Source organism: Cyphomyrmex costatus, unplaced genomic scaffold, assembly GCF_001594065.2.
Source record: "Cyphomyrmex costatus isolate MS0001 unplaced genomic scaffold, Ccosl1.0 scaffold882, whole genome shotgun sequence".
Lineage (NCBI taxonomy): Eukaryota > Metazoa > Arthropoda > Insecta > Hymenoptera > Formicidae > Cyphomyrmex > Cyphomyrmex costatus.
Genome location: NW_017280466.1, coordinates 542047 through 556214, shown reverse-complemented (window position 1 = coordinate 556214; position 14168 = coordinate 542047). Strand labels below are relative to the sequence as shown.

At 36.4% G+C, this 14168-nt stretch overlaps 2 protein-coding genes across 3 annotated transcripts in view; one reads left to right on the top strand and one right to left on the bottom strand.

Annotated features, from left to right (window-relative positions):
- Positions 1-702: 702 nt before the first annotated feature.
- On the top strand, positions 703-6782 carry LOC108781721 (ribosome biogenesis protein BMS1 homolog). Of its 2 annotated transcripts, XM_018549783.1 has the most exons (3): positions 703-901; positions 979-1862; positions 3890-6782. In XM_018549783.1, the coding sequence occupies exons 2-3, from the start codon at positions 1009-1011 to the stop codon at positions 6738-6740; spliced, it is 3705 nt and encodes a 1234-aa protein (XP_018405285.1). In that variant the 5' UTR covers positions 703-901; positions 979-1008; the 3' UTR covers positions 6741-6782. The 2 variants fall into 2 exon arrangements, with proteins under 2 accessions (XP_018405285.1, XP_018405286.1); XM_018549784.1 differs by lacking the exon at positions 703-901 and having other exon boundaries at positions 915-1862.
- Positions 6783-6853: 71 nt separating this feature from the next.
- jbug (filamin-type immunoglobulin domains fbug) overlaps positions 6854-14168 on the bottom strand; it is a 45339-nt gene continuing 38024 nt past the window's right edge. The window contains exons 27-39 of the mRNA XM_018549776.1: positions 13870-14085; positions 13584-13760; positions 13139-13378; positions 12921-13064; positions 11460-11618; positions 10812-10960; positions 10531-10717; positions 9292-9554; positions 8984-9155; positions 8691-8909; positions 8419-8615; positions 7269-7571; positions 6854-7039 (exon numbers count right to left, since the gene is read on the bottom strand). Coding sequence (XP_018405278.1) covers positions 6971-7039; positions 7269-7571; positions 8419-8615; positions 8691-8909; positions 8984-9155; positions 9292-9554; positions 10531-10717; positions 10812-10960; positions 11460-11618; positions 12921-13064; positions 13139-13378; positions 13584-13760; positions 13870-14085 — 2495 coding nt within the window. The 3' untranslated portion in view covers positions 6854-6970. The remainder of the gene's footprint in view (positions 7040-7268; positions 7572-8418; positions 8616-8690; positions 8910-8983; positions 9156-9291; positions 9555-10530; positions 10718-10811; positions 10961-11459; positions 11619-12920; positions 13065-13138; positions 13379-13583; positions 13761-13869; positions 14086-14168) is intronic.

Genomic DNA, 14168 nt, shown 5'->3' with positions numbered 1-14168 from the left:
AAATACCACATTAATTATATATCCAAACAAAACAAGTCATCATTGTATCAAAATGATGTTAAAATTGTTCCAAAATGATCATTAAAAGTCATTTTTCAATCATTCTAATGTCATTTTGACTTTATTGTGACTTTCTGTTCTAATTGCGTATATATTATATTGTATACACAAGATATATGCTATACATACAATATTGCTGTACAATTAGTTAATAATAATATATTTTGTGGGTATATTTAATTGCAAAATATAGTATTATAAAATAAATGTGTATTATATATGTTTAATTTTTATTTTATTTTCTCTTTCAAATGCGTCTCGTTTTTCACTGTGAGTATTAAATATCTATATAGTGTAAACGAGAACTATAGATTTCTGTATTCGCTGTGAATAATGGAATAAATTAAGATAATTTTATAAAAGTTACTTGTTAGTACGCGTATTAAATGTTCAAATGTGCAAATTAGGTTAGGACATTGCTAGACCATAAATTAGAAAGAGAGAAAAGGTTATAAACAGAGAGCAGAAGTGAGATAAAATACAGTGTCCTGATTGGTTACGCGCCTCGGCCGCGCATGCGCACTCCATTTTAGGCTTCACTAACATCAAAGGTGCCGACAGAGAGTTGCGCTACTGTATATACTGTGACTGTATATACTGTGGTCGCGAGGTTCTCTGCCGGAGCAATATGCTCCACTTCTGTGATGCTCCAGGTTAGCGCACCAGTTTGCATTAATTTATATCTCATTTTCATCTTAGATTTTCACCCTTTTTCCTAAAGTCATTAAAAATTGGCGTGATCTGGCCGTATCGACCTCCTATTATATTCGGAGGCGTGAGCCATTAATTAAAGAAGAAGAAGAACGAAGACCAGAGATTTCTTACATATTGGTGATATTAGGTTAGAAATTTGTTGACGTACAGTATATATTTCATTATTTCAATAATACATTATTGACTTTTAATTATTACTAATAGAAGAGAGCGAGAAAGGAAGAAGACGCCAGTATGTCAACTACGATGGATGATACAGTGAAGCACAAGAGTCACAGAAACCGCAATGCGGGCCGTAAAGCGGAGAAGAAAAAGGCCAAGAAGGAACATATTCAGGAACTGTCAGACAAGCAGAGGAACCCAAAAGCATTTACTTTCAATTCTGCGATCAGAGCAGAAAGGAGGTTTAGACGGAAACAGGATATCGAAACCAAGAAGCAGCATATACCTCTTGTCGACAGAACACCTTTGGAGCCACCGCCAATTTTGGTAGCCGTGGTTGGTCCGCCAAAAGTGGGAAAGTCGCTGGTCATTCAATGCTTGATCAAGAGCTATGTCAAACAACCATTGACCAACATACTTGGTCCTGTCACTATTGTATCAGGCAAGAAACGAAGGATCACCTTCATAGAATGCAATAATGATGTGAACTGTATGATTGATATTGCCAAGGTAGCAGATCTGGTGCTGCTGCTGGTGGATGCCTCCTTTGGATTTGAGATGGAGATCTTTGAATTTTTGAATATATGCCAGGTGCACGGTATGCCCAGAATTATGGGGGTTCTTACTCATTTGGATCTTATAAAGAACGCGAGACAAATGAGGAAAATCAAGAAGACATTGAAGCAACGCTTCTGGACAGAGGTGTTTGCTGGTGCAAAATTGTTCTATCTCTCTGGATTACTACACGAAGAGTATCTCCGCATGGAGATAAAGAATCTGGCACGATTCATATCAGTCATGAAGTTCAGGCCTTTGACTTGGCGTACTAGCCATCCCTATTTACTCGCTGATAGATTGGAAGACTTGACGCCGCAAGAGCTGATCAGGAAGAATCCAAAGGTTGACAGAAATATCAGTTTGTATGGGTATGTGTGAAATAATTGAGTTTTTCATTTCGAGTTATACTTTCAAATAATTGCGCTTGAAATCTGTAGGAGGTAAAGAAAATAATGTGGACACCTGAAAAATACTATCTATTATTAATAAAAAGTTTTCTTAATAAAAAGTTGGCTTATCATTTGGTTTTAATACAGATTCTATCTTTGTTAGAATGAAGTCATACATGCTTAATTAATATAGTAGCAATTACTACAGTGTAATATTATACCGTTCTCTTCTAGAAGAACATCTTTTAAGTAGGAGTAATAATAAGGGCAATGAGCCAAATACTGAACGCATGAGAAATTCAAAATAAGTATAATATAAAAATTAATTACAAACGTTTTGACTCCGATCGGGTCATCTTCAATGTAACAAAATTATAAATTATAACATTTCGGTATCGCCAATAAATAAAAGTATTGTCAGGAAATTATTCGCATCTTGAAATTGTAGTCCACCATGTAAAAGTTAATCCAATATAACAGAAAATTTAATCTAGTGAAATTTATATAATCTATTATAAGAATCTTAAATAACATGTTAAACAAGTGGTAATAATTGGAGATAGTTACCTTGTTAGAAATTGTTATATTATACTTATTTTTTGAATTTCTCATGCGTTCAGTATTTGGTTCATTGCCCTTATTATTACTCCTATTGTTTTATACATATTGGGCCTTATGTTATATTAAAGGGTGTCTCAAAATGATCTGACATTTTAATTTATTAATAAAACATATTATTTATTTGAAAAGTACACATGTTTTTAGTTTAATATAAAATACAAACATGGAGGTTATATGTGGAACACAATATCCGATAAATGGCCGCCTCGACTCTGCAAACGTTCATTCTTTCGACAAAATTTTCAATTACATTTTGGCATAATTGCGGACTAATTTCATTAATGGTACGTCTAATTTCTTCCTTCACCTCCGGAATGGTCTGTGGATCATTGGCATACACTTTTCCTTTCAGAAAACCCCAAAGAAAGAAGTCCAATGGCGTCAAATCGCACGATCTTGGTGGCCAATTCACATCGCCGCGGCGCGAAATAACACGACCATGAAACTTCGTCTGCAATAACTGCATTGTTTCGTCCGCAGTGTGGCAGGTTGCACCATCTTGTTGAAAGAATATGTCTTCCAAGTCTATGCCGTTCAATTCTTTCCATAAGAAGTTGGTTATCATGTCACAAATTCGAGGTGGAAGGACTTTCGTCAACACTCGCACTCACTGCGGCTATGTTTTCATTTGACCGACCAGTACGAGGACGTCCACTGCTTTTCGCGGTTAAAAGTGAGCCACTAACTTCAAATTTTTTTATTAAATTCACCACAGTATTGCGAGATGGTGCGTTATGATGACCAAAAGACGTGCGGACTTTTCGAACCGTCTCTGCAAAATTTTCATCATATTTGTAGTGGATTTTCGCAATTTCTATGCGTTGCTCCATCGTGTAATTCTCCATGACTAAACCTCAATGCTTCCTGATGCCAGTTGCTAAAGGTTAGTACGTTACGTTCGCTTAAAAAAAAATGGCACGCAATTTAAAATGTCAGATCATTTTGAGACACCCTTCATCTTTTAATTACTTAAAAGATATTAAAGGGAAAATTCTCATTCTAATCTTCAAAACTACAAATGATATGTAAATCAAGTGATTTGGATGGATAGAAGGCAATTTTGAAAAATGTCTTCTTTGAAAAAAGAGTGAGAAAAAAATTTTTTTCTCCAATATCATTTATATATTTAATTAAAAAATATTTTACTGAGAGAAAGTACATTTCATTGATAACTATTTTAATATATGTATTAAAAGCTTATTTTTAGTTCTTATTTTTCGTTCTAAAGCTTATGATGGGCCAACCTTTTATTAATAAAGCAAAATAAATAATAGTATTTCTTAGGTGTTCATATTATTTTGTCTACCTTGTATTTTAAAGTTAATTGAAATTTCATCTATAAAAATTTTATATACTTTTTAATAACTGGCTGAATTTGTTTCCAGATATGTTAGAGGAATAAATTTGAACAAAGATACATCCATTCATATACCCGGCTGTGGAGACATGAAAATCAAAGATGTGAACTTTTTGCCAGATCCATGTCCACTTCCGGAACATATTAAGAAGCGAGCTCTAGTGGAGAAGGAACGGCTGATTTATGCGCCGTTTTCTGGAGTCGGTGGCATAGTTTATGATAAGGATGCCGTTTATGTAGAACTGGGCGGCAGTCATTCTTACAAAGAAGAAGACACAGGTTTGGCTGGCGCTTTAATGGATACGCAAGAGACGCTAGACCAAAAACTGCAACACAGCGAGTTGAAACTATTCAGCGATGCTGCACCGATAAAGTCACAAGATGTGAACGAAATAATGACTCCTTATACGGGTGAATTGGTGACAGAGAACGGAAGAGTTCGACGAAAAGTGATATTTAAAGATGAGGCGGATGTAGAAAATGCCTTGAATAAAGGTGATGATGAAGATGACGAAAACAACGAAGATGACGAAAATAATGATATTGATAATAATGATTGTAAAATGGATGAGAATGGTGATGATGATGATGATGATGAATGGAGCGACGTAAAAACTTCAGAAAAAACTGAAAAGAGCGTTAAGAGAAAAAGCACAGACGAAAGCAACACACAAAAGAAAAAGATGAAAATCTTGGTTAATTCAACTATTGAAAATGATGATGTAGATCTTGATGAATCTGAGTTAACAAATAATAAAAAGATGGATGCTTCTCAAGAAAATGGAGGAGTGTATCATTCGCTGAGTAAAGAATCAGATAAACTAATAAAAAATAAGATCTCGGAAGCATTGAGTTTTTTGGAGGCAACAAAGAAAAACGTGAAGCAGGACGGTGACGACGAAAGTTTCGACGAGCTCAGCGACGAAGACTCGCGCGCGGGTTTAGAAATGAACGATGCAGATCGATCCAGCGATTTCGAAAACATTGCATCCGAAGAAGACATAGAAGAAGAGAAAGGAGATATCAAGATGGATGAGAGCGAAGAAGTTCCGGATGAATTTAAGTGGAAAAGGAATTTAACAGAGAAGGCGAGAGAATCTTTCATAAATCGTCAGCAAAACAACAAAAACTTGATGAAGATTGTTTATGGAGTATTCGACAAAAATAATATGATTGAAGAGCAGGATAAAGCAGATGAGAAGCTTGATCAGGATATTGGTGGAATATTCCGTATAGTTCAAGAACAACAGAAGCAGAAGATACAAGAGCGAGAATTGCAGAATCAGGAGGAGTCTGTATTCTTCACGATGGACATCCCGCGCAATTGGCTGGAAGAGGAGAACAAAGCGTTGTTGATTAACCGTTTTGTTACGGGCAAATGGAAGGAATCGGAGGACGCCGAGGAGCTTTTGAAGTTGGACGACGAGGATCTATATGGTGATTTTGAGGATCTAGAGACCGGAGAAAAGCATAAAGCGGAGCATCCTAAGGAGTTGTCCACGGACGAGGTAGAGGAGAAGAAGAAGCTCTTGGAAAAGAAGAAAAAGCTGAAGGAGCAATTTAACGCGGAATACGACAATACGGAAAAGAAAACTTATTATGATGAGCTGAAGGACGAGGTAGAGAGACAAGCTGGCATCAACAAGTCAGAGTTTGAAGGGCTGGACGATGATATCAGGGTCCAATTGGAAGGCTATCGCCCCGGCATGTATATTCGCGTGGAGATCGAGGCGGTGCCTTGCGAGCTAATTACGCATTTCGACCCGACGTATCCGATTATCATTGGCGGTTTGTTGCATGGTGAGGAGAATATCGGTTACGTACAAACGCGGATCAAGAAGCACCGGTGGTATTCAAGGATCTTGAAGAGTCGCGATCCACTTATATTCTCCATAGGTTGGCGTAGATTCCAGTCGCTGCCAATTTATTCCAAATTGGAGGACAATTTACGTCATCGAATGTTGAAGTATACGCCAGAGCATGTGGCATGCATGGGCCATCTTTGGGGTCCGATTACGCCACAGGGTACCGGAGTTCTGGCGGTGCAGGACGTCGCGAGTAAAGAACCTGGTTTCCGTATCGCAGCGACTGGTTCGATTGTGGAGTTGAGCAAGAGTACGGAAATAATGAAGAAACTTAAGCTAATTGGTGTACCGATGAAGATTCACCGCAAGACAGCGTTCATTAAGGACATGTTCAACAGCGCCCTCGAGGTCGCTAAGTTCGAGGGTGCCCGAATTAAGACAGTCTCAGGTATTCGCGGCCAAATCAAGAAAGCAATCTCCAAGCCAGAGGGCTGCTTCCGCGCCACATTCGAGGACAAGATCATGTTAAGCGATATAGTATTTTGTAGGACTTGGTATAAGGTCGATGTGTCGCGCTTCTACAATCCGGTGACGTCGTTGCTGCTGCCGCCCGCGGAAAAAAGTCGATGGCACGGTATGAAGACTACGGGCCAACTAAAGCGAGAAAGGAATATCCACGCCGAAGCTAATACAAACTCGATGTATACATCGATCCAGCGAGACGTCAAGGTATTTAAACCGCTGTTCATTCCGCGTAAATTGCAGAAGGAGCTCCCATACAGGGACAAACCCAAACTTGAGTCCGTGCCGCATTTACGGAAGCCCAAGTTTAAGCAAGGCCGAGTTGCCGTGGTACGCGAACCAAAAGAACAGAACATCGCGCGTATAATAAAGATGATCAGAACGAATTATGCGCAAAAGCAGAAGCAGGAGAAGGAGACTATGACGAAGAGAATAACAGCGTATCAGACGCGAATCAAAGAGGAGGAAGCCAAGAAATTGTGCAAGCAAAAGAAGATGAAGAAGAATATCTACAAGTATCTCAGTAAGCAGGAAAAGAAAAACAGTCGCTAAGGCTTCTGAGGTAGAATAAAGATTGATATTTTAAACAATTTAGAGAGAAACTGTATATTTTTTTTCATGTACAAACGTGTACTTCGAAAAACTGAAAATAAATGTATGCATACTTAATCGGAATGTTGAGATTTATTGGAAACTTTTGCACATAAGTTACAATTATTATCATATATTATCGAATATATTAGTCCATACAAAATATAATAACAATGTTAGCCGTGGCGTTTCTACAATATAGCTTGCGATCCACGCCACGATGTGATAGTATGATGGCCTGTCGAATAATTATCTCCACCCTGAAATTCCATATTTTATCTATACATTACATCAATTTTAATACCGTTTGTACAATATTCACTACATATAATTAATTTACATAGTTTAAGAATATATGTAAATATGATGATTTATAATAAACACTTAATTACGTATTTTGTTTAAATTGTTGTAATTAATTGCAATTCTCATTAATTACATTAATCTTTACATACATATACATACAGGATAATTATAATTAACCTTTACCTGTGTGAGCATTAGTAATTCGTCTTGTGTATCGACAATTTTAACGGGGAACGGAGAACCTGGTACCAAGACACCAGCCCAACGAACCTCCACTCTGTAGTCTCCGGGTTCCGTCGGATCATACCGACAGAGAATGATTCGGTCCTTTTGAGTCTCTCGCTGCATCTCTACCCTGAATGCTCCCTTAGGTCCGCGTACTCTTACTGTGAGTTGACCGGCACCGGCGCCCCGCGTGTCGCAAATAAATCGCGATTGGAAAGTCGCCAACACGCCATGTTCAATACCCGGCCCGTAGACGCGAACCTAATAATTCGAACGTGTCAATTAATTTAATTAAAATTTGATTTTGTTAATATATACCTCATAATATCTTAACGTCTTAATGATTTTATTAACCGAAAAATTTATCTCGTTTTTAAACATCAAACTTGATGATTAAAACACTAGATTTTAACTTGAAAAATTTTTATGCTCTTTAGTTTTGGTTTATAAGTATAAAATACCCCCATAAATTAACGTTTTATGTCTAACAAAAAAGTTTTAATATATTTTGAAAAATATTTATTTTTATAACTATATAATTAACCGATATCAATTTTTATTGAATCGCGAGAATTCAAACCGAACGAGAACAATGCCGGTAGTCTAGGATTAGAACGCTCGCACAGAATGCTAGAGATCTGGATTCGACTTCCGGTCGAGATAATATTTTTCGCAATAAAGAATTATTTACAGATTTTAATAGATTATTCATCATTATCAAGATCGATATATAAGATGCATAAACAGTATCAAAAATCGTTAAATTGTTAGTCAATTTAACTCGTGATACTGCGGTAGTTTATTAATGTTGCGTTTTAAGTCTGAAAATATTTCGGCGCGTAATCAAAGATTTACATACGTAGTATATAAATTCACAAGCAATTATATGGAAGCGCCCGTGATCCAGCTTAGATCACTGCAGCATTGTTCTCATTCGGTTTATATAATTAATATTTTGTTATAGTTAGTCTTTGGTTTTTATTATTTTTTCTAAGAAAGTGCAATAAATGAATGGTGCTTTATATTTATAGCTAAGGCTCTACTTATTGGAATATTGAGAATTTTTATTACTTGCAATAAAAATTGCAATGTGTTCAATATTAGATACCTTTGAAGCGTCTGGAGCTCCGGAGACGCGTAACGTGAATGGAGAACCGGGAACATGTTCTCCAGCGTATTTGATCGTTAGTGCGTGTCGTCCCGCCTCTTGAGGTTTCACATTTAACGTGAAGGTAGCATCGCCGTGATCGTATAGCTCGCAGTATGCTACTTTATGCGGCCCAACGCAGTGTGCCGTTAATTCACCTGTAAAACAAGTTCTCGATTAAAGAAAGAGATGTCAAAATAACTATTTATCACAAGCATGAAACGAGTCTTTACCTGGTCCTGCTCTTCTGGTATCGATAAAACTTCTGATTTCTTGTCCGACGATACCGTGCTTTAACCCGTCTCCGGAACAGATAACTCTAGACGCATCAGCAGCGCTCGTAACATTAATTTGCAATGGACAACCTTTTAATTGTCTTCCATTCCACGATACGGTCATCAAGAGCGGATCCGGCGTTAGCGGTATATAACTTGCACGATAAACGCTATCTCCTGTTTTATACACAAAAAATATTTAGAGTCGCCTTTTATTTCTATCTGCAGTTTAGCTTGTCTTTTTTTCTTACCTAGATGTTGTAACATGACATTAAGTTCACTGGTTGGTGAAAATAATTGCACTTTTGGGGTTCCGTTGCCGGCTTGAGAACCATCTATGGTAAAACTGACTTCTTCACCGCATTTGGCTGACGTTAATCCTCGTCCTTTTAGTAACACTCGACTCGTATCCTGCATAGGCGGCTAGGAAGATTTACAATGATTGTAAAATATGTATTTAGATGAAAGCGCATTTAATCTTAAATGATTTTAATTTTTAAGAAATTATATATTACGAAAATGGGCCTTAAAATTAAACTCAAAATTATTGATAAGAAACCTCCAAATCCTGCACGAGTGCGAGCTTCGGTGCACCAGGAAAAGGTGTGCTGTTGAATAGTATCTCTAGACGATGTTCGCCACTGCTCATTTGTGGTGGAACGAGCTTCAACCTGTTGCTAGACGTCATTTCAAAGTTGAGAGGATGATCACCAACGCTTCCACTGATTTCACCGGGTCCAGCCTCGGCGGTGTCAAAGCTGATTTTGTTCGACGGATGCAATTTCAAGCGACCAATCTCGTCACATACAGCAGACCAGCCACCTACAATTATTGCGCATATACTTATTGTAAGCTCAATAGAAATACCACTTGCTGCTAATCCTTAAACACTTTTTAGATATGACATATCCAACTTTTTTCACATAACTTTCTTAATAATAAAGATACATACATTTGTTTCATTCCATTATATTCCTTAATGTCTAATGTTTTAATTAAAAAAACAAATTTTTCACAATATGTTTATTTTAATGAAAGTTATAAGTAATCAAATACATTAACCACTTCACTGGTAGCCGTTTTCAAATAAAAAGTGCCAAAACTGGTACGAGCCAGTTTCTAAAATATCAAGAAACTGTGAAACACGGGTTCCATTTTTTCATAAAACATATCGTTTGGCATAAAGAAAACTCACCTACCCCCGCCCCCTAACCCCCAACAGCCCCTCCCAAACCCCAAGGGGGCACGTTTAAACCTTTGAAGCATACATTTTATTTTCATCCAATTTCGATGAAAATGTTGACTAGGGGGTTTTCGGGGTCGCTGAATACGAATATGAACTCAGAATTTCTATATTCAAAATGGTGGATCCAATATGGCAGACGAAATAAAACATTATTGAAAACATCATTTTTCACAAAAAAATGTGTTTATCGGAACATGATTTCAAATAAATTTCAAGTGATTCATTCAAGCGACCCCAAAAACCCCCGAGTAACAAATTTCAGTTAGATCAAGTAACTTTTTGAATTTCGGTCCGCCATCTTGGATCCGCCATTTTGAATTTTGAAATTGTGACATCAGATTCGTATTCAGCGATCTAAAAAACTATAATATACCAAATTTTATGCGAATTCGTTGAAAATTGTGGAAGTTATGTAAAGATGTACATATATGATACATTACCAGTCGTGGCACTTTTTTTTTTGTACACATATGATACATTACCAGTGAAATGGTTAATGTGTTGTTCCCCTAACAAGACATTTAAAGGTTAAATGATATTTGAATTATTCACCAATGACTCGAAGATTCCGCGTGTCGATGATCTTTGGATGCCACGGAGATCCCGGCAACTGTTGCCCGGCAGAGACGACCCTTACGTCGAACACTCCAACTTCATTCGGTATATAAGACACGTTCCACGTACCGGGATTGGCTCCAGCTTCAATGGTGGCTTTAGAAACACTATCCGGTCCATCAACCTACGATCCATACAGTTTAATTAAAAAAGAATACCACGTACATCCCACGCATAACTTGACGAAGCAACTTTCTCACTTAGTTGCACGAAAATACCTGAACTGCCGGCGGACTTCTCGTGCCGGTGACAATAAAATGTGCCGGTTTACCCACATGACCGCTCAACAATCCTTCACCTTTCGCGCGAGCCTGCCCGACTGCGTCGACAGTGCATACCACTGGAGTACCAGGCACAGAACATCCGCCTATCGGCAACAATTATAAATATAATAAAATACAAAGAATACAAGAGATTTCTTTCTTAAAATGAACCCTTTGAAGGTGACGTCAAAATCTGTAATAGCTATTGACACTGGATCTGTGAGACTCATTTAATTTATATTAATTAAAAAGTATATTAATTTCAAATAATCAAAACGCCAATACCATAATTCAAGTATAAAAGATATAAATTCTAAAACCAGTATTCATAGTCCGTTCTTATTTTAAGATTGTCTTTTAAATAACGACTATATGATTTTGTAATTGGCGTATGAAATCTTTAAGATGAGATATTTCTAGCTTTAAGACAGAATTTCTATACTTAAGAATTTTAAATATAGGAACCAACTATGAATACCAGCTTAAGTTTAATTTAATAACAATAATTTAAATTTACAGATGTAATTTAAAGAATATACTTGAGTGGGTTCAATAAACGAAAATGACCCACCGTCATTTTTCCAAGAGTTAAAAGTTTCTTACCATAAGTAACATTGATCATGTAGGTGCCGGGCACACTGGGCGAGAACTCGATCATCTCGGCGCCGTCATTAAGTGGAGTGATTTGCAACGGGATCTCCTGGCCCGATGGGCTCGTCGCTGTTACGTCCAGGTCGGCAGTGCCAGCGTCGGCTTTCATCACTGTAATAATCCAACGAATTACGTAAACTATAATCCGCGATTCTTCCTGCTGTTATTGTTGAGCGGTTGCGCACTTCAATTGGTATCGCGCCGTACAAGATGTGTATCGGACTGTTCATTATGCGTATAACGCAAGGCTATTTGAAAGTAGTCTATGTGTGCCTGAGCTATCTGCTCTGCGATTATATCCCAGATGTGGCCTTGAAACGTAGCTGCATAGTTATGGTGCACTAGAAAACATTCGCTACTTTCTCCCGCCTATGCGTATGCAGCACATTTACATAAGAGCGCCGGACGCAAGAGATACATTTACGCCTCGAGTAAGCGTGATATTATGCCTGTTCGCATGTTTATGTTCGATCCATCTATAGATGATTACTTAGTATTTAACATCACTATTTTACCTCTTTTCTCTTAACTGATAAAATTTTATTTCGATGGTATCGCTCAATTTAGGTGTGTCGATACTTTCTTTCGAGTGAAAACGATCTTTCAGTTCATATTCTAAATAAAAATCAAATTATATGTAATCATGCGTGAAAGATATCAATTTTAGAAAGGCAAACCATATAACAAATACAATATTAAAAAGTTATATTAATTAGGTCTTGTTAAATAATAATGTTAAGTGAATAAAATTCATAATAAAATTGATTATACCTTTTCTACGATGATCCATTTTTACTGTATAATTTTGTGCATTTGTTAATTTTTACGTTAAGTTTACTAATAATGAAGAAAATATTAATAATATTTTTAATTTACGAATTGCGCTATAATAAAATTGTTATAATTGCTGAAAATGTATCTTATGTCCGTTTACATATATTTAATCCAGGGTTGTATATTTCAAGATTACGTTTACATAGAATATTTACGCACTGTTTATAATAAATTTATATGAATCTTTTTTATGTAGACAATACAAGCAATGTAATATATGTAAGTTATTATAAATTAGAGATATAACACAAAAAGAAATAATTAAAAAATAATTAATAAAGAAATAATTAAATTTTATGATTGTGTTAATATATTTAACTTTCTAGTAATTTTGATAAATAAATATTTAAGCAAAGATTTAATGCAGTTTTTAGTGTAACAACAAAAAATATAGGCTTTGATGATCCCCCATAAATTATTTACGTAGATGTTCATAAAATCATTTATGTACCGTTTACATAGATGTAAATTATTATATTTTACGTGTAAACGCACATCTCTGGTTTAATTTTCCTTTCTATTATACTGATAACGCATATAAAAAATGTATGCGATGCACGCATTATAACTATCACTCACGTTTGAATGCGATGTGATCGTGAACGGAAATCGTCATTGGACCCAATTCCTGAAGCTTCACCTTAGCAGCGTCGAAGGCTTGACAGAAGAATGGCGAGCCCAGCACTGGCTTCGCACCGTGTAACACGTCGATTTTATACGTGCCTGAGATAAATGGTATTTCAATTTCACTTTCTCTCAAAACATTTCACATATGTTGCAATTTTCTCTAATCTTACCGACACTATTCGTTGTGAATTCAGCGAGTAGATTGCCGTCACGATGCTGATAACAACGTACAGGTACGGCGTTACCCTGAGGACCGCTGATGACTACATCGAACTCCTTGCCCGGACGTCCGAGAGTCTCAATCGTAAAGGATGTTACTTTTCCGATGCATGACTGATACAGACCTAATCCCGTCGCGGTCACTTCCCGTCCTCCCGTAGGACCACGCACCGTCACATCTAACGGACTCCCTGCAAATCAATTAAATTATTTTTAGCTAAATTAGAATGCATCAAACATTATTAAAATAAGTATATCAAGATTATGATAATAAAATTATATTATAATTTTATAATTTATATCTTGATGTTTCTATAATACACTTAATTTCATTGAAAAAAACATAATTTTATTGAAAAAACATAATTCCATTGAAGAAACATAAAGATGTAATACCAGGAATATGAACTTCATTGTATTTTATGTGAATTCTGTGAGGCGCAGCTCGTGTGGGATGGAATATAATTTCATAGACACCGTTTTCCCTTTCTCTCACCAGACTGTCCACATCTGCACCACCGGCGCGCACATTAACAGATAATTTACCTGGACCTGCTTCCTTCGATGCGATGACTGTATAAGAAAAAATAAAACATTATTTGTATTTTTATTAAAAAATAATTTATATTTTATTAAATTAATACTTACTAAATTATTAAAACTAAAACATTCAAATATTTACCTAAAATAGTTCCTGGCCGATGACAAATCGCGTCCGCTATTTCCTTGATGGAAACTTTGCCGGGATCAAAAGCTTGGAGTGTTTGCGAACTAACCATCTTGTGTCCGTCGTTGAATATTATGCTATACGTTCCCACATGTCGCGTTCGAACTTCCACGCGATATAAGCTTGATGATAATTTGGTTAACATACTTGGAATGATTATTCCATCCGGACCTGAATAAAATAGAGAAAGTCATAAAGCACGTTATAAATAATTAAATTTGAAAAGGATCTAATAATCGCAATTTAGGCAAATA